Source organism: Mustela lutreola, chromosome 1 (assembly GCF_030435805.1).
Source record: "Mustela lutreola isolate mMusLut2 chromosome 1, mMusLut2.pri, whole genome shotgun sequence".
Classification (NCBI taxonomy): domain Eukaryota; kingdom Metazoa; phylum Chordata; class Mammalia; order Carnivora; family Mustelidae; genus Mustela; species Mustela lutreola.
Genome location: NC_081290.1, coordinates 33,721,799 through 33,746,570, shown reverse-complemented (window position 1 = coordinate 33,746,570; position 24,772 = coordinate 33,721,799). Strand labels below are relative to the sequence as shown.

Below are 24,772 nucleotides of genomic sequence, written 5' to 3'. Positions count from 1 at the left end.
TCTTTTTTAAAAAGATATTTCTTTAATAACAGGGAGTGCCCCCCCCCCACCTCAGGGCTCAGTCCCAAGACCCTCAGATCATGACCTGAGCTGAAGGCAGACATTTAACTGTCTGAGCCACCCAGATGCTCCAACTTCTTTTTTTTTCCTAATACATAGTTTTACATGGCCTAGACTTGAGTCTTTGTTTTGAGACTTCCAAAAAACTGTGTTTGAAACTTAATTTAGCATAATTCTCTTTCAGGAACCGCTCCCCACAAAATGTAGTGATTTCTTTCACCCTGGAGCCGTCTGTTTTAAAAAAACATACTCAACTTCTCTCACTTAAATCACAGGCTTAATCTCCTTACTCCTGAACAAATTTATGACACATTCATTGGAATGATCGATTGACTAAAAAAACATATAACAAGAGTTTTAAATATGGGCTGCTTGTGTGGTAGAGGAGAAACTGGACTATCTCATTGCCTGTCTGTGGGGTTCCATGCTGGATTAGGCTTTGCTTGTATTTGAGAGGGTTTAGTAGCTCCCTAATTGTATTTCCTTAATAATCCTTTTTTTTTTTTTTTTTTTTTTTTTTTTTTTTTTTTTTTTTTTTGGTGGTCTCTCCTGGGCTGTCAGGCTGGGTGGGCTAATTTCCCACAATGAAGTTTGCAAAATTCCTGCATCAAGCATGCCATTCTAAATGTTTCCTTCGTAACCCACAGAAGAGGACCTTTTAAATAGCCCACCAAGGACCCAGTTTAGAAATGATTTATTTTTAAAGTTAACTATGCAGAAAGCAACTTCCCTCTTATATTAAGGAGAAGAAAGAATGAACAACAAGACAAATAGAATGGCTGAGTGATTAGCTCTAGCTCTGCTTTTCCTTACCCTACTATAGACTTCGCTGTGAGGCTAACATTCCCACATGCCTGGTGCCCTTCCCACAGAACAGGACGTGATTCAAGTTCCTTTGCCTGGAACCCAGTGTCCCTCACTGTCTGGGTGCAGTGTTTCTGTTTGGCTTATCTTTACCATCCTTTGCACTGGCCACAGAGAATGATTTTTGTATTTAACAATCTTCTTTGTGCTTCCCTGCCCCTGTGACTTTGGTGCATGCCATTCCAGCCACCTTGGGGCCCACTTCCTATCCATTTTCGTCTCCCTAAATCCCAAACCCATACATTGGGTACCATTTCCTCCACTAAAATATGACCCTCATGACAGCCTGAGTTTAGGCTTCCCTACTCCTCTTAGCACCCACAGGGCTGACAACCATATGTCCCGGCATGGAGACGACAGCCCTGGTTTCAGGTGCACTCTCTCTTGTTTCTGATTTGAAAAGTATATTTTGACTGTGCTGAGAGCAAGTCATTTGTTTCACACAGGGCACTACTCATGAGATTGTATGTTTTAACTTTCTATTTATGAGTTCTTGGTGTAGTGACTGTGACTCACCCATCTTTCTCTGCCTAATGATGCTTGCATGTGGCAGGAATGTCATATAGCATTTTGGCGAAAAAACATGGGAAGAAGGAGGAGTAATCTAAAAATCATGTTGGCAGTGTTTTCCTGGGTATGATATCAAAAGTACAAATGATAAGAGAAAAAAAATAGATAAATGGGACTACGTCAAAGTTAAAAGCTTTTGTCCTGCAAATAATACCACCTCCCAACCCACAGAATGGGAGAAAATATGATGATACTTGCAAATCATGTGCCCGAGAAGGGACTTGTGTCTAGAATATATAAAGAACTCAATAATCAAAGAATAAATAATCTAATAAAAAATGGGCAAAGATATCTACACAGGTATTTCTCTAAAAAAGATATAAAAATGGATAATACACACATGGAAAGATGTTCAGCATCATTAATCTTTAGAAAAATGCAAATCAAAATGACCAGATAGCTCTGCACACCCACTGGAACGGCAAATTGAAAAAAGAAGGCAAAAAACCCGGTATGGATGTGGAGGACCTGGAAACTTCGCATACTGCTGGTGGGAATGTGAAATGGGACATTCACTGTGCTAAAGAATTTGATAGTTCCTCAGAAGGTTAGACATTGAGTTATCATAAGACCCAGCAGTTACACTTCTAGGTACATATCCAAGAGAAAGGAAAATGTGTATCTGGACAAAAACGTATGCACAAATGTTTGTGACAACATCATTCATAATAGCCAAATTTTGGAAACAACCCAAATGCCCATCAACTGATGAAAGGATATGGTGTAGCCATAGAGTGTGATATTATTTGGCCATAAAAAGGAATTGTACCAGTTCATATGCATGTTACAACGTGGATGAACCAACCAAGCCATTATGCTAAATGAAAGAAACCAGTCGCAAAAGATCACATTTTCTATGGTCCTGTTGACTGGAAATGCGCAGAATAGGCAAATCTATAGGGACAGAAAGTACATTAGTGGTTGCCTAGGGCTGGGGGTTGTGTGTGAGTGGGATGGGGGGTTAAAGCTAATAGTATGGGGCTTCTTTCAGGTGGAAGGAAAGTTAAAATTAGTTGGTGGAGCTGGTTGCCTGATCCTGTGAATGTACAAAAAAATTGGATTCTATACTTTCAGTGAGTGAGTTGTATCTCAAGCTATTAACACACACACACACACACACACACACACACACAATACATGCTTGTGTACATGCTCAAAATGCAATTTAGAAGTTTTGCTTCTAGATGGTTCCAGTGCTTTCTAGAGGACTCATTCCAAATGTTATTTAGTGCATTTCTAGATGTATTAATATCATATTGTAATGCGCTGCTAATATTTTAGAACTTTACTGAAGATAATGCCCTGTCAATTGATTATGTTAATGTTCTGTCTACTTCCAAAAAGATGTAAAGAAAACTTCAAAATGAAAATAAAAAAATCATATTAATTATTCACATTAATTAACATCAGCATCGTGACCTTAGACATAGAAAGGTCATAGAAATGAGGAAACTCTGTTGCTAAAATACTGCATAGTTTTTCTTCGCTTAAAGCTCCTTTTCTATAACATGAAAAGGCTTTGCTTGTAGTCTGATTCCCCAGCCATTGCCTCTGACTTCCAGAACACGTTCTCCATTCCTCTGAAGAAGACTGCATTTTATATTTCTGTTGCACCCACAGCAAAGTAAAATGTGGGTTGCCTGAGGGGAAGTGAACGCGGTCCCCTCCCCCTGCACCCTTCCCATGGTGTGTCCTATGGTACATCAAAAAGAAGAACCCAGAGACTTTACTGTTTCCTTTGGGGCCAACCAGCTCCCACTATCCTTTAAAGAGGAACAGGGTGACTCCTGTCACTTTCCTCCCAACCCACAGACCAACAGCAAATGAATCAAGTAGTGGTGATTGGTGGGAATGAACTACAAGCCTGTCAGATGTACAGTAGGATTGCTGGAACCCACCTCTGGTCTTGGTGCTGAAAAACTGGTTCAGATGTGATTAACAACAACAAGAAACATTGCAAATTATCCATGTCCCTGAAGTCCATTGTAGTTTCAAAACTGGTATTTTGGGTTTCCCAGTACTTTGCTACTGTTGCTCGTTTCATTATCACGTCACTCAGCAAACACAGATTGAAGCCCTCCCAACGACCAGCCCTCACAGTAGAGATGGGGCTGCAGAGGGAAATAACCCTTTGCCTGATGGGAAGATTGGACAATTTCTGTGATGTGTGATAGGAAAGGAAGCCAAAGAGTGTTGGGATCCAGAGGTGGGAGACATAATCTCTACCTAGGAAATGGTTGAAGGAGAGATAACATTTAAGCTGTATCTTCAAGGATGAGTATGAGTTTGCCAGGCCACAAAGAGTTGGGGGGAGGCTTGTGATGATGGCACGTCAGACAGAGGGAAGAGCAAGCACTTGAAATGCTCAGCAGCTGAAGGGGCTTTGAATACTGAGGGGAGAAATTGTTGCCAGAGACTAGGACAAGTTCAAGATGGGACAGACTGGAGATGAAGGAGAGGTATCAGGTCAATTTTCAGAAGACCTGGGATAGCATGTTAAGGAGTTCCAGGAACATCCAGCAAGGAATAGGCAGCCAATATGGTCTCTGCACAAAGGAGCAGAGGGGTTGTGTTTGTTTTTTAGGAAATTACAGCTGCTAACAGTGGCGATGTTGATGACTCTCTGCTGTGCACCAAACACAAATATTTGAATTTGTGTTCCCAAGAAGCAGAGATGTTTCCTACACTTGTCTTGCTGTGTCCATCCTTAGTTTACAACTGCAGCGTATGGCCCGTGTTCCCAAAGTTCTCTTCCAAGTCACCATTTAGAACCTGGGAGTTTCCCTATAGAACTAGTATTCTTCATAGTCTTATGTAACCCATACCACGATTGAAGTCGTGACAGTCCCACTGGAGAACCCAGCCCCTGAGGTTGTCTGGCCTTAGCGCAGCCCCTGGTGTGTGGGGTAAGAACTTGATAACGGTATGTGGAATGAATAGGAAATTGATTCATATTAACAGCTGACTTCCGCTTTCTTGGACGGTAAAGGGCATCTTCAGCTCTTGGCTTTTCCGCAAAACTCTTGGGATGGCACGACGGGGTGGGGAGACAGGAGCAAGAGTTAAAGGATGTCCTGAACTTGGCAGAGAAACAGGGCCAGAGGCAGCTGTGGGCACAGCTACAATATAGTTGGGCTTGTCCCTGGAGCTTCTTACTGCCTTTCATTTGTTGGCATCCTCCCTTCCTTCCTCCCCATCCCCAGCTCTGGAGACTACGCCCATGTAGTCCTGCCCTCCAAAGGGACTAACATTAGCTCATTCCTTCCCTTCTATCCTTTCATGTCTCCCAACTCCCAGCCTCCCTTTGACCAGAGGCAGGATGCTTGGGAGGAGAGGTGAGCAATGATGGACATATCAAATTTCCACCTATGCGGAGGGCTGGGGTCAAAACCTGCTTGGAGATGGTAATAGCAACTGCCATTTATCGAGTGTAAACTATACACAAGGCCTGTGCCAAGTATATTACACGTATTATTTCACACTCTCAGGCCATGGCTAATAGGTACTATTGTCCCCATTTTACAGAGGAGCAAGTTGAGGCTCATAGATGCTGAATACTTAAATAGCTTGCCTAGTGAGTTGCAGAGTTGGGATTTGAGCCCATGTCCTTTTTTTTTTTTTTTAAATCAATTTCTTTCCTTTTTAAAAAGATTTTATTTATTTGACAGAAGCACAGCGAGAGAGGGAACATAAGCAGGAGGAGTGGGAGAGGGAAAAGCAGGCTTCCTGCTGAGGAGGGAGCCCAATAGGGGACTTGATCCCAGAACCCCAGGATCATGCCCTGAACCAAAGGCAGACACTTAACGACTGAGCCTCCCAGGTGCCCCTTGAGCCCAGGTCTTTTTTGTCTCCAGAGGTTACTGTTCCTCTTGGAATTTTGAGTGCCAATCCCATAACTCTAGGTTCTGAGCCCTTCCTTCTGAAGAAGTGTGGAGATCGAGGGCTGGCTGTTTATCCTACTCAAATTCTGGCTCTGGAAGCTTTCAGAGAAAAATCACAGCAATTTCACATTCCCGGTTTTCTTTCCACCCTCCTGACAGTAAACCTAGCAATACCGGGTTTTCATTATGCAAAAGAAATACTAATTACTATCATTTATCCATAATTACTACATAGCACACTCATGATTACATATATCATTGCCTGTGTCAGGGTAACTTTTGTCTCCATTTTTATTTGGTTACACTAAATTCTGTTCATGTAGTGCCAGCCTTCACAGTTCATTGATCATAAATGTCATCTTAAACTTAGACCTGATAAAATCAGGGAGGATCTTGAGTTGGGGGAAAACAGTGTCAGGGGCAAGGAGCTCCATTACAAGGTGAAGGCATTTGGAGGGACATCCTGTGGGCACTTGGAAACTCAGAAATCACTGAGAGGGAAGCAGCTTGGCCAAGGCCAAAATTTAAAAGGGGGGTGGGTGAGTCTGGGGGTGGTGGGCAGATTGATTTAGGTGGCCAAGACTGGTAGCTGGAGATAATTTATTGAAGTGCAGAAAGCAGACCATCACAGGAAAGCCCTTTTCCCAGATTTAAGAAACTCGAGTTTATAATCCTAACTACCACTTGCAAACTCTGACTTCAGATGTGTGCCTGGTGGCAGTTTTCTTATCTAGATTGATTTATTGGTTTTCAGTCTCTTCTAGTCCCCCAAACCCCATAATTTCCAAACAGCAGAAGGGCCATGCAAAGGTTGGGCTGTGAGAGAGGCTGAAAATGAATCAAAAGGAATCCAAGATACTCAGATAATTCAGGAGGTTCTCTTCCATGCCTACAGAGTAGTTCATTAGTGTTAGTGTTTTAGCATCGAGAACAAGAGTGATATGGAAGAAGAGTTTTTCCCTAGCAGATGCGGGAATGTAAAAATGGGTCTGTTTGCCTGCAGTGCCTTCCAGCTGCCCTCCCAGTGAGCCCCAGGGGAAAGGGTGTGTCCAGGTGTGCGATTTTGCATTTTAGGACAGGATTTTCTTGGGTGCAGTTTGGGCAAAGTGGGGTCCCACTTTACTGGAAGAGGATCTTCTGGAGGTCTATGATAGTTAAGGTAATGCTGGGTGCCTTAATCTCAGTGATGGAAATGTACTCAATGGAAATGTACTTCTCACTCTTGTGTAGCTCAGTTTTGACAGCAGGAAAGAGTGGAGGTGACTTTGCTTCAGGCAGTGGTTCAAGGATCTGAGATGATAGAGACTCTATCCTTAACACATGTCTTCTCTCTCCGGTCTTTCTTCATGTGAACATCTAACCCATAAATGGGGAAGAAGAGGGAAAAGGGAGAGTTACTTGGGAGAAGTTTTAGGGTCAGGCCTGGGTGTGAGAATATACTATTCTGCCTACACCCGATTGACCAGAACTCTGTTACAGGGCTACAAAAAATTGCAAAGAGGGTGGAAAATGTAGCCCGGGTGGAAATGTGTGCTTAGGAGGGAGAGGAGATGGATTTGGTCGGTGATCTCTGTCACAGGAGCTGTATCAGAATAATTCATAGTCAGTCCCAACTTCTTGGAATTCCAAGACAAAGGCCTTGTAAAGCTCTTATGATCTCTTCTTTGAGTATGTTCAAGGCAGGTGGCATAAATGTTCTGGATAATCCACATTCTATATAATGCATAGCAGCAACCCTCAAAGATTTGGTGGATGTTAATGATGGCAGTTTTCATTCCATCACCGTTTCGTTTATATAAATTCTTGTTTGGTTCAGGTTTCACTTTTCCCTACATTTTAGTCCATTTTTCTTGACCCCAGAGGGCTTACTAACGTTCGTCCTTTTGCTGAGGCAACTCTATAAAGAAATCTCTAAAAATGACATCTGTAACAGATTTATGATCAGGGTTAAATTGATCTCATGCTTTGGTTCAAAAACAGTTGCCATGTTAGATTAAATGAAAGTGCATATACCTTCATTCAAGGTACATGGTCGAAAAAACCCAGAAAGTGATCAAGGAAACCATGTAGAAAAATACTATGGAACCAAATTAGAAGGGACACAGAGTAGGTAATTTTGTGATCATAGCTGCCTATCGCAGCTGTACAAACCAAGGTAATGAGGCGGTGATGTAATCTCTTGTAAAGAATAAACTGATTTCCCATGAGATTAAACATGAACTTCCCAACCCTGTGTGCAAGGTCCAGATATCTCCTCTGGTCTCCCCTAAACCCTAGGATCATTATGAGATTTGAATTCATGAATTGAACGACTTGTAGAGTAAGCTGAACTTTACAATCCTTTTAAAATTTTGCCTTTAATGTTTATGTCACAGTTCAATGGCAAACTTCTCATTGGTTTAGTTCCTGATGTCTGGATGGTCTTGTAATGTGACCTTTGTACCTGTATTCTCGGTGTTGGGACCCTTGCAGAACTATTATCTTAGCGGCTGGAAGAATCAGAATGAACCATCCCAGAATAGAGAAACTCTCCATCACAGAATAGATATTTGAGATTTTTCTTTTTAGTCACAGATAGAGACGGATTTCTTCATTTCTGTTTTATGACCATTAAACAATGGTTGAGAGGTTCCCAACGGTTGGATATTAAGTATTAACAGAGAGTTCATGAATGCAGCCTGTGGTCTAATCAGAACATCAGTCTCATTCCCTAGCTGTCTCAATAATTGTTTATTTAAGGAATCAAATCTTTAATCTTTTAAGAACTGTATTCAATAGAACTCGTACCGCGCATGTCTTTAATTCAACTTCTCAGAAACTCAGGATGGCGCGTGCACTACGTGGTGTGACAATGAACCACAGATGTGCACAGTTCGTGTCTTCCTGTGGGTTTTAAATCTGTTAGTGAGCATTCGCCATGAGGGAGCAACCTGGGGTCTATCGTGTCTTCCTTTGTGTCCCTGTCCCCAGCTTCAGGCCAGCACGTCATGCTCCATAAATATTTGTTGAGTGAAGGAACATATGGAATAGCCTTCCTTGAGACAGGTCACGGTGTGTTTCATATTTAGAATATGAGTTTAGTAGACACCATTTAATTTCTGTCATATAAGAAGCACATGTATTTGTGCTTGCCTTTAATGTCATTAACTTTTTCCTAATTGAGGATTATCCCAGATCATGACTTGTCTTCCTGTTTCTAGTCATTTCTTATCACACGTAGATTTAGGCAAGCTATACACATTTGCTGACTTGATTCATTAATGTGAGATTTTTGTCCAAGGTGGCCAGAAAAAGAAAATAAGAAATACTTACCTTAGTCTTCGCCAGCTAGCTAATGGAAAACTTGAAACTAAAATGACCTGAACTGGGGTACCTGGGTGACTCAGTGAGTTAAAGCCTCTGCCTTCGGCTCAGGTCATGATCCCAGTGTGGGTCCTGGGATTGAGCTCCACATTGGGAATCTCTGCTCAGCAGGGAGCTTGCTTCCCCCCATCCCTTCTGCCTGCCTCTCTTCCTACTTGTGATTTCTGTCTGTCAAATAAATAAATAAATAAATAAATAAATAAATAAAATCTTTAAAAAAATTTAAAAATAAAAATAAAATGACCTGAACTTACTTAGCAAAAAAGGGTGTGCGTAGAGGACCACATGGGTATGAGTAGATAAATTTCCATTTACCAAACGCTTACAATGCACATTGTCCCATTGGCTCTTCACCACAGTCCTGGATGGAAGGTGAGGTTTTCAAAATCCCCATTAAGGGAAAACTGACACTCTGCTCAAGGGACTTGTAAGTGGCCTGTGGCTGAGTGTAGAGTTTAGCTCTTAAAACCTAGATTACTTATTCCAAATTTACTAGACCTTCCTCTTCATTAAGTGTAAAAGGTTTGTTCTTTGTGTATGTGTGAGTGTCGAGTTGTACTTTGATGCACATACTGAAGCAGGACTTTCTAAAACACAGAGTTTCCATATAAAATGACTGGCCTAAGACATGAAGGCTGTCTTGGCTGTGGTGCGAAGCAGCTGTGCATGTCTCTGAGGGAGGTCTTCCCATCTGTCTGGGACTGTCTTTTCTTCTATAAAAATGGTGGAATGAATACATGACCTGTCTCTACAGGACAGGATAGTTGGACACAGTAGATCTCAGAGGGTTCATGAATATAAATATAATCATTGCTTTTTTTTTTTTTAAGATTTTATTTATTTATTTGACAGACAGAGATCACAAGGAGGCAGAGAGGCAGGCAGAGAGAGAGGGAAGCAGGCTCCCTGCTGAGCAGAGAATTTCATGTGGGGCTCGATCCCAGGACCCTGGGATCATGACCTGAGCTGAAGGCAGAGACTTTAACCCACTGAGCCACCCTGGCGCCCCATAATCATCGCTTTAAAGCCTGTCGTCAAGAGCTATTTATTGAAAATATTTATATTTAATTTACATAGGTAGGCGATAGGGGTTGTTAGTAAAATTGCAGGTGAATATCCTTGACTGTTACCCATCGCTGTATTTTTTGAACTTCTCATCTGTCTCCTAATGTGTGCAAGAAACGTCCTCAGTTTAATGCAAAATACAAGACAGGCAGGTGTTGGGCACTCCTGCAATGTCAATTCTGTGTAATCTTTTATTGTTGTGTACTGTAAGCTGCGTACGGGACTAGAGCAATGTTTATGCAAAAAAAAAACAAAACAAAAACAAAACAAAACAAAAAAAAACCCAAAATACAGCTGCCTTGATCTTGAAAGCATTCCAATTATTTAAGAGCACTTTAGCTTTTTATTTTTTAATTTGTGGCTAAACATTTGTCAGAATTTTTTGCTTGTTTGTTTGTTTTGGGGTTTTTTTGTGTTCTGTGTGTGTGTGTGTGTGTGTGTATGTGTGTGTGGCTCTTTTGTGGTTAAGGTCCAGCATCTCATAGTTGTTTTTGAAGAACTTCTTGTGACAGGAAAGATTTCTGCCATATAATTTGGGAAAGGACAGCTATAATAAAGTCTATTAAAAAAATCTGAACCTGACTAAAAGAGGAGTTGATGGTGCATTGCTACTAAACTTATTAATACAAAGGTGCCTTTTAGAGATTTGCTTATTTATTTGACAGAGATCACAAGTAGGCAGAGAGGCAGGCAGAGAGAGGAAGGGAAGCAGGCTCCCTGCTCAGGGAGCCAGACTTGGGGCTTGATCCCAGGACCCTGAGATCATGACCTAAGCTGAAGGCAGAGGCTTTAACCCACTGAGCCACCCAGGCGCCCCCAAAGATGCCTTTTAAAGGAGGATTTTCAGTTTATAAATTCTTTAATAGGGTATTTGTTATTCTTTCTGCTTTGGCTAATTAGCAACAAAGCTTGAGGATCTGGTAGCAGTGGTATTTTATTTCATTAGAATATTGAAAAGTATTAGAGTAAGTAGTTGATCTAAAATGCAATGAATTGAATGAGTATAAAAAAATGCTAAAGACAAATGTAGAGAAACATTGATAGAGACCTTACTATGCACCAGTCTCCATGCTAATTCCTTACGTATTTTGTCCCATTTAAGACTCAGTGACCCTTGTGCAATTGGTACTATTGTATTTCTATATTACAGTCAAGGCTGAAGTTAAGGGACTTGCCCTAAGTAATAGTCCCAGGGAATGGCAGAGCTGGGCTTTGGATTCGATCAGTTGGACTCCAGAGCCAGTGCTTTCAGTCCCCTGCCAGCTGCACATCCAGTCTGCGGTCCACAGTGGTAAAAAAGGATGTAGGTCCACATGTATCCATAAGGCATATGCTTCAAGGCACATTGTTCTCCCTCCAAGTACTGTCGGTAAGTGGTAAAACAAGGTGGAGGACAGTGTTTACTTATGCTTCATCTGTCCTTTTAAAAAAAATTATATGTATCTCTATATATTTTCTTTGAAAGGTCTTTAAGGTCACCTTCAGGGAATAGTCTGGGACCCTGGGGGACTCGGGTAAGGGTGAGATTTGGGTCTTTTGAATTACTAATACTGTGCACAGATACTGTTTTAAAATCCAGTTAAACATGACACTGTTAAAATCTAGTGAAAAAAGTAACATATCCTAGGTGTTCATATATTTGAAAACTTCACTTTGGAGACATCATATCTATCTGCTTACTTTAAAGCATGAGATACGGAACATTAACGCTGCACACGAGAATGTGCTGATCCAGGAAACTTGGATTCTGGGCCTGATTATGCCACTCATCAGCTCTGGAGAAGTTACTCATTCATCATCATCAGGCTTCAATTTTCTAAGCTGTAAAATGAGGAGAGAACAAGCTGTCTTCCGACTTGAAAAACCAGTAATTCCAAAATAAGTCATAAAGAAGCACTTTTTAAAAAACATTAGGTTCCTGCATAAAACGAAGTGGGCTCATGAGAAGAGTGCCATCTTGGCTGTCACTGGGCGAAAAGCACGTGTCTCCTCTGAGCGGTGCCTGTTGGTGGGGGCGTGCTGGAATTGCCGTGAAAGTGACCCAGAACAGACGGACTGATCCTTGATGCGAAACCAGGATCCCGGCTATCGTGAGCAGTGGGCCGATGGTTCTCAGTTCATGAATACAGTGTGTCAAAGTCAAACAGAAGCTGAATTCAAGACTAATTACCAACCTGTTTCAATGACTCTTTTGTTACTGATTTGTAGAGATCTATCAAGCATAGGTTCTTCAAAATTTTCTATCATTCTGGACTCCGTGAATGACAATAGAAGTTGGCAAACTTACTCTGTAAAGAGCCAAATAGTAAAAATTGTATGCGTTGTGGGCCATATGTTCTCTGTCATAGTAACTCAACTCTGCTGTCACAGAAGCAGCAGTAGATAGTACATAAATGAATGGCTATGGCTGGCCTCCAGTAAAACTTTATTTACAAAAACAGGCACTGGGCCATATTTGGCCCATGGTTCCTAGTTTGCTGGACCCCGAGTTGTGATAAATGCCTCCCTTAGTTTTCTCTTTGCACTGCAATCCTGAGATAAGTTACCCGATGGCCTCCCCTCTCTAATTCCTGAATGTGGGAATAAACGCTTCCCTTTTGCAGCTCCCTGCCTTCCATTATTCCTTTCTGAATAACTTAGTTCGCAAATGCAACATTCCACTACATCACCCTGATGCCAGCCCTTTTTTCCTTTTACAGATTGCCTTCCTTGTTTCTTTTTGCTCGGAACTAGTTCCTCAAGACAGGGAGTTAGAGTTTTGTTTTTGGGTTTTTTTTTTTTTTTTTTTTTTTTTTTTTTTAACATTCCTTTGCTTATATTACCATTTTTACGTGATTTCAACCTTGACCCCCAAGATGTTTTGCTCACATATCTTCTGTACCCAGGGAATTGTGGTAAGCCTTATTTAGAGTCTTTAAGCCATGATTGGTTAACTTCTCACTAACCATTCTCTTCCCTTTCTTCAGTGAAGATCGCCCACATTTAACAAGCCACTCTCAATGAGCCAAAGGGGTCTGGAGGTGGAATTAGTCTTGGCAAATTATTTGCAAAGACAGATGTTGGTCTCTGAACTTAATGCATTCCTGGAGAGACCCCTGCCTTGGCCAGGAGAATTGGGAACAGGCCTTGTCTGTGGTAATAATAGCTGGCTCCAGTCCTAGACAGTTCCCTCCCGACCTCCATCCCGTTCATATCCGTGTCCTATCCCTTGGTGCACCTTCCCGTCTGCATCCCTTCTTTCCCAGCATTCCTCAGTTCTAAAACTTCACCTGCTATGGACAAACTTGATGCTGGCAAAGCTCTCCACTTGTATGCATGAAGGCTCATCGATTACTGCGATTTACTACACGCTGTAAATTCACTGCTTTTCCTATTCAGCAATTTAGCCGTGGCCCCGGATAAAGGTGATTTGTGTGATCCGTCTTGTTTTATGCCTCACTTGACATTCTGCCTTTTTCATGACAGGTTGCTGAATGCTATAAAGCCAGGACTTGTTAAAAAGATCAATAGATTGCCTACCCCCATTGCGGGATTGGTGAGTATCCAGAATTGAGATTTATTTTCCAATATTCCTTAGCTCTAACCTAAGGGTCATGACAATGCCATTTATTACAGTTTTCTCCTGCAATATATGTTACACTTGAATGAGGATACATTGAATCCATTAAACTGAGAGGTCACTTAAAAATGAAAGATCGCAGTTATGCCTAAATGGCAACTTAATCTTTGTTTGTATCCTTCCCATGAGTGATAAGGACCATCATTCTTAAAGAGGTGAATTTGTTTTGGGGCGAGAGGCTGATAATTAGGTTGACCCCAGGGGGAAGAATGTGATTGTAATTATGGTTTTCTCATTTCATTTTTTACTGCATTCCCCTGGAAGGAAAGCGGGGGGGGAGGTAGAGAAAGAGAATTTCATGATTTACAAGCAGGACTTCCATCATAAATTGCTGGTTTTGGCCTTAAAATCTACTTGTGTTTAAATACCACATTTGGAGACCAAATCTCTTCTAAAGACATAATGGGTGCTCAGGTGATCCTTATGTCATCGGGAGACTTGTCTCAGAAAAGCCCTTGCCCTCCTGAACCTATCCGTTTAGACAGACAAAACGCGTGGGGTCACATGTGGTCAGAAGCTGAAGTTTTTAATGCATTGATATATAATTCCTGGCGACTCATGTTAATTATTTAGTTGATGTTGCCTTTTTGGTGAAAAGGGGGAAAGTGGAAGATCAAGAAGACAAATATAGCTTAGTTCCGGAAGGACCGTGCACACATACACGTGTGCACAAAATGCTAAGGATGTATGTGGCCCAGTAAGGACTCACTGACTGTTTCCAGTGTGACCGTCTTCTCTGCATGTGGTTTGGCAGAAAACAATTAGAAAAATGTCAAGAATTTAGGCAGGCTCCTACACAGACCTTACTGAGGGTTGTCAGAAAGTTTCTTTGCCATATCAGGATGACTAATTAAAATTAGAGGTACCTCCTTTCCTCCGCAAAAAGAGATTGTGTTTGTGAACCATAAGGGTTTTGGTAATAAGGTTTGTGGTTTCAGCAAGTTGAACGAAGTGGATTTTTTTTTTTTTTTTAATCCTAAGAATTGATATTTCTGTGAATGCATTTTATTTCCCATACTGGTCAGTAGGTAAGCTGGTAATTACTCTTTAAAAAATCTTTCTAGTGTCATTTGTTGGAATCATGTAGCCAGGTAAGTTAACAGATGGATAGACAGTAGATAAATCTGGAAGAAATGGATTTGAATATTTTATAAAATAATCTCTGTATCTGTATTATGTATTACATATAGTAATGTGTGTATATATTATTTTAGAATTTTTATGAAGTCCATTTCTTCCAAATGTTAAGGTCACAGTCTTAATAATGCTGACAAATATCTGTTTGGCCTCAAGCCTGTGGCATTTCCTGACCTTGGAACTCTGGGATTTTATGTTATAGGAATAAAATGCACAGCATGAAGTCAAGGGAGTAAAATCCATAGAAACCAAAGCAATAGCCCAGAGTCCAGAAAAGGAGAAAAGGGTTTTGAAACTTTAATTCAATGTGAATCATAAATAATTCTAGCAAAATTACAGTTTTAGGACATGTGCGTTGATCTTTATAGCATTTCTTATCATGGATCAAATGTTAACTCTTCACATATTGCCTCCACTTTAGAGCAGGCAGGAATTTGATTAAAGAAAACAAGGGGCTCTGGTTGTTTTCCTCCCACTGCTGTCCTTGACTTTTATTTCTCCTCTTCTTTCCATTTGAGTTTCCTTTCCGCTTTGTCCTTTCCATCATTTTTCCTCTTTCTTGCCCTTTTCTGAATAACACTTCCTCACTTATCTTCATTCTTTATCACCTATATCTTTTTTTTTTTTTTTTTTTTTTTTTACCAGTTTGTTATTGTGGTTGTTTGTAATAAGAAATATATTTGGTCTTTGTCCATGTCTAGCACAGAGCTCCTAAAACCCTTGGAATTTCTTAAGCAGTAAGAGCCACAGGGACATCTTTGTAGTACTATTTGGTCTTTTGTCATTGGTTCTTGAAATAACGCTAGTCCTATAAAGTTTGAAGGAGTGTCTTGTAATTCACAACCTTTGAACCACACCTGACTTTATGTTAATGAGGTAGGTGACTTCTGGAAAGCCCAAGGTGGGGGGGGTGGAGGATGGTTGCCCGGGGAACCCAACCAGGTGATTGGAGGGTTGGAACTTTCAGCCCCAGCCCCAAACCTCAGTGAAGGGAGAAGGCTGGAAGTTGAGTGCAGATGCCAGTGGCCAGTGGAGCCTCCATAAAAAACCAAAAGGGCGGGGTCTGGAGAGCTTCCTGGTTGGTGAACCCAGGGAGATTTGGGGAAAGTGGCAGGCCCAGAAAGTGTGGAAGTTCTCTGCCCTTTCCCACATGTCTTGCCCTGTCACGTACTTTTCCATGTGGCTATTCATCTGTATCCTTTATAATATCCTTTATAGTAAACTGGTAAATATCAGTCCATGTTTTTCTGAGTTCTGTGAGCCATTCTAGCAAATTAACCAAGCCCAAGGAGAGGGTCATGGAAACCTCAGATTTATAGCCCATTGGTCAGAAACACAGGAGACAACTTGGCTTTGGGATTGTTACGGGAAGTGGGGAGGGGAGCAAGTCTCACAGGACTGAGCCCTTAATCTGTGGGATCTGACACGATCTCCAGGTACAGTGTCAGAACTGAGTTAATTGCATGATGGTGTTGGAAACACACACAGCAGAGTTATCCTTAGTCCTCCTGAAAATACTTATCTAAATGTAATTAATTGCAACCCATTCATTAATGATTCCTGATACTACAAATCTGGTCAGATGTGTTTCCTCGCCTACAATTACCTTCAAAACAGCATTGCCAAAAATTCGTACAGTAGTTGGGTTCCTGGCAAGAAACAAAACTGCCACCCTCCTCTCCTCCATCCCCCCATTCTGTTAATGTTCTTCTAGGTTCTTTCTGAAGAAGACAACAGATCTGTTGTCTCATTTCTTTCTGTATGCATGTTCTTGTCTGTCTCCATGATTCCCACTTTTCATAGCACTGACCCAAATCATCATTGCTCACCACATTTTTTTCTCCTGAACTCTGGACCTCTTGTTCGGTTTACTGGACAGCTCCATCTCAATGTCCTACCAGCACCACAAAGTAACATACTCAAATTAGAATTAAATGACCACTCCCACCCACTGATTTCCCAGTGCCAATAAAGGCATCACAGACCTATAGTTGCCCAAGTTCAGTTCTCAGAGAATCGGGCAGCTTTCCCCCATCTGTCTGCTTGTCTGCATCTCCTTGGCCCCTGAACAAGGCCTAGAGTAGGCCTGCTCTCTTGCCTGGATTATTATAGTCAACCCACAGTTCCTCAAACATTATTTATTCTCATGTACAGTGCCTTTGCTCATGATACCTCATGTGAATATAATGCTTTCCCCCTGGATTCTCAACACAATCCAATTTATTTATCAAGACCCAGTGAAAAACCACTTCCTTTGGGAAGCCTTTAATGTTTATGGTGCATATGACCTTTTATCATAGAATAACAGCATTTCTTAGTTTAGGAAAAATGGAATATATTAGAGAGATAAAAGATAACTTTTGAAATATGCTTTGGGGAGTAAGATTTTGAAAAACTGTTGCTAGCAATTTGAAATAGAAGGTATGTAAATGGTTTAATATTTATGTTAAGACATTGTAGCTTTAAACAGTTAATTGGCCATGATCAAAGTTACCAATATGTATGGTGGGTACAAACAACGAAAGGTGTCCTGGTATTGCACTAAGAAGTCACAGCATCACCTTGATAGAATGTCTGCCAAAATATTTGGCCTGAATCCAACTCTGAGGGAATAATCAGAAAAGTCCAGTATGAGAGGACATACCATGGAGACACCTTCCCTCCCCAAAAGGCTAGAAGTGTGGTTACAGATGAAAGGTGACTAAGGTGATATGCCAAAAGACACGTGATCCTTGATTGAGAAGGAGCACCTGTGAAAGACATTTTTGGGACAACTGGAGGAATTTGATGTAGATCGAATATTAGATAATAGTATTTTCTCAGTCTTGAATTTCCTGCATCTGAGAACTATATTGTCAAAGACTGTTCAGCAAATAGAATTCTGTGTCTGCAGTGTATAATTTTATATACACAAACACTGGAGAGAGTGAGAGAGAGAGAGACCGAAAGGAAGGAAGAGAGGGAGGAAAATGTGGCAAAATGTTGGCTCTAGAGAAAGGGTCTACAGTTTTCATGGTACTGTTCTTGCAACTTTTCTGTAGGCTTAAAAATTTGCAATATAAAGAGTTGGAAATTAAAAGACATTACTTCTCTTTTCTTGAGGGGCTGGGGTGGGCAACCTTGAGTAAGCAGTAGATTTGACCATCTTGGGTCAGCAGAGATGAAGTCTTAATTTATTTGACAGAGAGAGAGAAAGAGAGAGAGGGAAGCAGGCTCCCTGCTGAGCAGAGAGCCTTATGCGGGGCTCAATCCAAGGACCCTGAGATCAGGACCTGAGCCGAAGGCAGTGGCTTAACCCACTGAGCCACCCAGGCGCCCATGAGATGGCAGACTTTTATGTGAGCACATTTTTCACATGACATTTTCTTCCTCTTTTATTTGTGACAGTCAGGAAAGAGCAGACAGCTGCTCAGGTGCTACCCACAGACCTCTAGTCTGGTTTGAACTCTTGTCAGGCGGTTGACAGGTCCTTGACCATCTAGCGATCAAGAAGTCCTCAGTAGCAGGGGCCACGGAAACCTAAGAAGTGTGGCCAGGAGGGTTTTCATGCCTGGAACCCATGCCTGTGTGTCTTAATGGCCTGGTGCTGAGAAGAATCCATTAAGATGGCCCAGCTGCTTGACTTGAAGATAAATAGAAAAGTGTGTTTTCACAGAGCAACCCCAAATTATAAACACGTGTAGATTTACAAAGGCATGAATAGGTGTAGTTCAGCCCCTGAGTTGATCTGTGGTTGCAAAGAATTCAGGGGTGAAGGTGTTAAAACAAAGTAGTTGAAAATGATTTCCTGGCAAGGATGCAAAGACCCTGGATCCGGGTCTGGGTTTCTTCTGTAAGGATTGCTGACATACGCAGCCGCGTGGTGACTGCCTGCAGATGCTCGCATTCTTTTTTAGGTGTTGGTGATACAGTGAGCTGTTGCCAGAGACAAAGACCTCAGATTTAGGTCTTGGCATACCAAAGACGTTGAAAAATGCTGCCCTTTAATCTGCCAGTGTGTCAGGATTGCACAATCAAGCCACATCCCAAAATGTAATTTAATGGTCATTAGAGAGTGTGCGAAATTCTCTTTCATCCCAGAAACAGACTCTGTGGAAGAGACACAAATGTATGAAATCCTTGCTAACAATAGGAACTTAGGGATGAAGCTTTCTCTTGCACAGATTTTAATTGTAACGGCCATTGTGTGTGTGTGAGTGTGTGTGCGCGCGCACACGTGCGCATGTATGAAGTGTAATGGGGAAGAGATGATATTTGGGGATTCTGTCCTCGGAAGCGGAACCTTTGCAGAGCTATCATGAAATATTTGCCTGATCTTGCCTGTGAATCCATGAGGATGAAAGCGATTTGTGAAAAAGGGAATTTTACAGGCGCACCTGGATGGCTCAGTGGGTTAAAGCCTCTGCCTTCGGCTCAGGTCATGATCCCAGGGTCCTGGGATCAAGCCCCGCATCGGGCTCTCTGCTCAGCGGGGAGTCTGCTTCCTCCTCTCTCTCTCTGCCTACTTGTGATCTGTCAAAGAAAGAAATAAATTTTTAAAAATCTTTTTTAAAAGCAGAATTTTACAGCTGGAGGGGCATCTTAGAGATATTTGGGTTACAGATGAGGACATGTGGGTCTATAAAGGGGAACTCTGCCCAAGATCACACAAAGAGTAAATGCCGAGATGGGTCCAGAGCCCAGGTCACCCTCCTTTTTGGTTGTCTTTCTCATAAATGCTTCCAGTTGAAAATGGGATACATGTAAATGACAGATATTTCCCCTCTGTGGAAAAGAAGGGAAAGCAAAGACTTGCTTTTTTAGTTCATCTCTCTCCTGCCCCCTCCATCTTTTGGCCACTACCTTCTAAGTATCTTCCCAAGCTCTGTGAAAGGCTTTAACTTCTTGGAGCAACTCTTTGCCTCATGAATGCTAGAGATCTGACTCTAGCTGAAGTTCAGTAAGGTTTAGCAGAAATGGAACTGGTAGAATTATCCTACCATTTAGTTAGCCTTAACCCACTCAAAAACTTATTTTTTAGAAAAAGGATGTATTTTTCCTTAATCCAAAGATAAGATTGCAAATATACTTAGAGCTGAGCTTCCTGAAATGGATTAAAAAATGTAAGTTTCCATAAACTCTGTGGACTTTAGGAAGCTTTCAAAGGGTATCTGCTTTATTTTACGAAACTGATAGCAGACGGGGTGGTGTTTCATCATCTGAGGGAGGTCAGAGCAGGGGAAGAGATGAAAAGGCTGTAGAGATTTCCATATTATGAGAAGCTTAAAAATATTGTTCTGGACAAAAAGTAAACACACAAAGCTGTTGAAAACTGAGTAGCAGTTGTGAAAAGCCCTTACACAAACGTCATCATTTTAGGAAGATGACAACACCATAGATGTGAGGCCCACATCTATGTTTTGGGTCTCTGCCTGCCAAGGACTGGTTTCCTGCAAATCCTACCTGCAGGTTAGCTCCTGTGTGCCTTAGCTCATCTCCAGCAATGTCCGATGTTTTAGGGTTTTATTCTACAACTGCCTTTAGAATTTTTCGAGCATTTCCCTTCCCTTCAAGAGGCTGGCTTATAGGTGTCCTCAGAAGAAGCCAGTCCAAGTTCTCTTCTCAGCCTCTGTTTCTCTTCCACTTGAAGTTACGGTTTGAGGCCAGGAGGGAGGCAGAGCATGCAAAGAGGGGCGCCAGAGGTGTAAATACCATAATAATAAACATCATAGAGTAAATGCCTAGCACGGACCAGGTACAGTGCTGGATTATCCGTAGTCTTTACAACTGCCCTGCGATGTAGTTATTGCTCTATCCTTACATATCTCAGGAAACAGAGGTGCAAAGGCGTAAGTTACCAGCTTTCCAGTAAACAAGAGGCAGAATTGAGATTTGGATCCTGGTTTGCCCAACTCCAGAGACCGTGCCCTTTCTGGTATGTTACACTATGTCCTTTAGGCCTTTTACTATGTCACTGGACCTCAACACTCCTGAATATCTATTTCCAGAAGTGTCAACCTCTAAGGAGGTCTCATATGTTTTGAGAAGACAACCTCTCATCCGTCTCACTCAAGGTTTATTAACTTTGCCAAATTGAGGTGGTGGCCTGTTTTTAATGGGTAAAATTTAAAATCAGTCTCCATGCGGCCACACCTCAAGCCCCACAGTCCATGGGGCACCCGTTCAACAACTGATAAAATAATAGATTAGAAATCTTTACTGAAGTCTTAAAAAAGAATGTTATGAGTGGTTCCGTTTATAACGTGCAGCAGAGCTTTCTAAAATGCCCTCCTCTCTTTCTGTTAGAGTTTCTCTCTCGACACATACACATACACACGCACAAATCTTACTCTTGCCAGCTCACTTCAAATCTCTCCCCACCTCCAACTTCCTAAAATCGTGCAGACTCACACTGGACTCGGTCTCATCTCTCTTGCTTCTGGTCCTTTTCTCTGTCTCTGCTCACCCTCAGCCTTTTCTAGTGCAAAGCAGTCCGCTACACTCAGCTCCTTTCAATTCCCCCTTCACACATGGTTCTGATTCTGGGTAACCAAGACTCGGGAGGTAGGCGACACAGAATTCTCCGTCACGGCCAGGGGAGGGGGAGAGACTTGGAATCCTCCCTCTCGGTGTGTTTTCCCGCCTTCCTCTGGTCTTTGCGGTAGTGGCGTGGTCATGATGAGGGGTCTCCGGAGGTGGTCTTGCTTGTCTTTGAGGGACAAGTGAAAACTGGCAGCTGAGAGATGTTCTGTGTGCAGGAGGTATTTTCACAGAAAGAAATGAATCTCAGCCAAAGTTGAGTTTAATGACACACTTTCCTTTACCCTCATCCCTGGCGCGGTGAGAGACACCTCGGTCGTGTTCTCATACCACACACAGAAGGAGTGCTCAATTCGCTCCTTTTGAGTATGGCGCCAAGGCCGGGCAGAGGTAGGGATGGTGGTTAGCATTTTAGTAGGTTTGGACACAACTGAGCAAAGACTGCAGGAAAAAACAACAACAAAACATGCAAAGTCTTTGGTGCTCGAGCCTGCCTTCAGTCAAATGGTAGAATGTGAACCTGGGCGGTGCTTAGTTCATTTGATGCCCCCCAAGTCAGTATGGCTTGTGCGCTGCTAGTTCTAACAGCTTTCACCGGTAGCGCCTAAGAGTACCGATGGTCTCCTGTCCATTATCTTCTCGAATAACTTTCTCTGGCTGCCCACTGCATATGGAGTACAATACAAATACCTCAGAAAGGCATTTAAGGCTTTCCCTGAGCTAAGGTGACATTCTAGTTTTATTTCCCACTGAATATATTGCTCTTGGGAACCAGGACTACAGGTAATTGGTGAACTAAACCAAAAGACTTGACTGCATAGTGAATACCAGGTAAAAGTGTGACCATTGATGAGAGCCATTCTCCAGTGAGTTGGACAGAATGAAAGAATTCTGCTGCCTACTGATGTGATTGGATCAGACCAATAAGTTGGCTCCCTTGAACATCTATTTGGAGCACTTGGGAAGACTGAATGGAGGGTTGTTCTTTCTTTCTTTCTTCTTCCCATTCATCCTGTGATTATCTACCTGCTGATTTTTTTATTCAGTGACTGTATAATTATCCATTACTGTGTAAGAGATTACCCCAAGACTTAGTGACTTAAAACAAGATTTATTGTCTCATACTTCCTGTGGGTCAAGACTCTGGGCATGGGTTAGCTGGGTCCCTGGTTTAGCGTCTCTCAGAAGGCAACAATCAAGGAGCTGGCCGATGCCATGTCAGGACTTGACAAGGGAAGGATCTGCTTCTAAGCTCACTCACGCGGGTATTGGCAGGATTCAGTTCCTTGTAGGATGTTGGCCAAAGCTGTCTTCTGTCCCTTGCCATGTGGGCCTGTTCACATAAAACATCTTATAATGTGGCAGCTCATTTCACCAGAGTGAGCCAGCAAGAAGAACTGGAAAGAGAGAGAGAGAACAAAGAAGATGGAAGTTACAGTCCTTTTTAACCTTATCTTAAAAATAACGTTTCATCCTCTCTGCCATATTGTCTTAATTAAAAGCAAGTCACAAAAATAAGATAAAACAAAAGCAAGTCCCTAGTCAGCCCACCCTCCAGGGCAGATCGCACAAGGACCTACAGGGTGACCAGGAGGAAGGGTTCCTGGGAGCTCTTCAGAAGCTGCCTGCCACTGTGAGTGAAATGGTTATGTTAATCTATTTAGAAATCAGGCCAAAGATTGCTTATTTTCCTGAAAATGCATCTCTTATAGGGCTTTAAAGATAACGCAGTTTTCCTTGGACCTCCTCTCTTGCATGACACTTCAGCTCTGTCTTCCAGCTTCCCTCTGCCCAGATACACTAAAGAGAGATGACATGTTCTCTCTTGCTTCCCAACTGAAAACCTACTTGTGACTCAAGACATAATTCCTGCCTTTCAGGAGGTCACGTTCTGAGAGACAAATATATACATACAGTCTAATAAAGATAGAACTTGAAATGTTAATGAAATAGAATATGCAGGGAGGGACAAGAAAAAAAATACCTATTTGAGATTAAGAACTTGGGAAGTTGTACGATCTGTCTGAACTGGGCATCCACTAATAGTGAAGAGTAAAGAGTTGGGAGAAGCACATTCTAGCTTCCAGGGATGGAAGGAGAATGGACTGAAGCCACAAGAGCCCAGGTCTTGTCTGGAAGGGCTAGTATTTGCATGTGGCTGCAGCTGGGGTCTTAGGACCCCTGAGAGAAATCAGTGCTGCAGAAAATGGACAGGGGACAGTAAGCTGAGACCAGACATGCCACCTGGAGGTGTTTGGACATGTTTTCTATGAGTAAGAGCCATTGAAAACAAAGGAATCTCATGTCCCAGACAACTGTGTGAAAAGCAGACTGTGGAAAGAGACCAGCAGCAAAAGTCAGTTAGGACACAAGGAGTCCAAGCAAGAGATGACAAGCTCCTAAATCTTGGTAGAAGCAGTGGGAGTGGAGGTGAGGAGATAGAATTTATGTTTCTATGTTTTTCCCTGAGTATAATTTGTCATCAATTACAGGACACACCATTTTGTGAAATATGACTAATTGAAAAAAGCTGCCAATTAATTTATGGCATGGCAGTAAGACACCAGTGATGGAAAGATGCATATTTATCTCAGAGGTTTTAAAAAAAAGTGTACATTGTAGAACTGATAAAATCGGATAAATAATCTGAGGAAAATGACATCTACATTTTGGACTCAAACAACCTAGAAAATAACTATGCCATTAAAAGGAATCATGGGAGCTGGGGATGAAAAGTGGGTTCCAAGAGAAAAGATGAATTCTCTTTTGGACATTTTGCATTGGCTCTATCTAAGAGGTATTCATTCATGTGCAGATGTCTGGCAGACTACTGGAAATGTTGGTTTGGAACTCAAGGAAAAAGTTATAAAAAAAATTGGATGAGGTTAATGAATGGATTATTTTGAAGTTAAATCCTTATGCTTTAGTTTATGTGAGACAAGTTATTTCTTTTTCTAAAACCACAAGCTTTGAAGCTTTTCCCTCCCAAATTATAGTCTTATCTTTGGAGTGTGTGAGCTATGTTGGCAGAAATAGTGAGGAGGAAGGAGAGGTGTTGAAATTAGCTGGAGACCACAGGAGGAGCCATTAGCAACTGCACTTAGATAGGAAAATCATGACAGATCGAGGCTTAGGAAGATCTCCAAATAACTGACAACTAATTGAAATACAGTATCTACCAATCTCGTAGCTGCTAGCTTCTCATATTCCCTGAGACTTCCCTCTTAGTACTAGGTAATCAGGTTAGTATTCTAGCATCGCCATGACAGAAGATCCCTGCCTGGGGGGCCTAAAGTAACAGAAATGAACTTTCTCACAGTTCTGAAGGCTGGAAGTCTAAGATCAAGATGAGGGTAAGGTTGGTTTCTTCTGAGGCCTCTCCCCTTAGCTTTCCCACAGCCATCTTTTTATATTGGTCTCTACTGTGTGCCTGCGCATATCTATGCCCTAATCTCTAGATTAGAAGGTCATGGATTATATTGGGATTAGGGCCCACTCTAATGGTAATTACCTTTTTAAGTACCCTATCGCCACATGTTGTCACATTTCTGAGTTACAGGAGTTCTGACTTCAATATATAAATGGGGTGGGGAGGGGTACCTGGGTGGCTCAGTGGGTTAAAGCCTCTGCCTTTGGCTCATGTTATTATCTCAGGGTCCTGGGATCGAGCCCCGCATCGGGCTGTCTGCTCAGC

At 42.0% G+C, this 24,772-nt stretch overlaps 1 protein-coding gene across 14 annotated transcripts in view; it reads left to right on the top strand.

The window, feature by feature from the left end:
• The window catches only part of LIMCH1 (LIM and calponin homology domains 1), a 327,317-nt gene that overhangs the window by 143,826 nt on the left and 158,719 nt on the right, over positions 1-24,772 (top strand). For all 14 annotated transcript variants that reach the window (XM_059162648.1, XM_059162610.1, XM_059162639.1 and 11 more), the window contains exon 3: positions 13,269-13,338. In XM_059162648.1, coding sequence (XP_059018631.1) covers positions 13,269-13,338 — 70 coding nt within the window. The remainder of the gene's footprint in view (positions 1-13,268; positions 13,339-24,772) is intronic.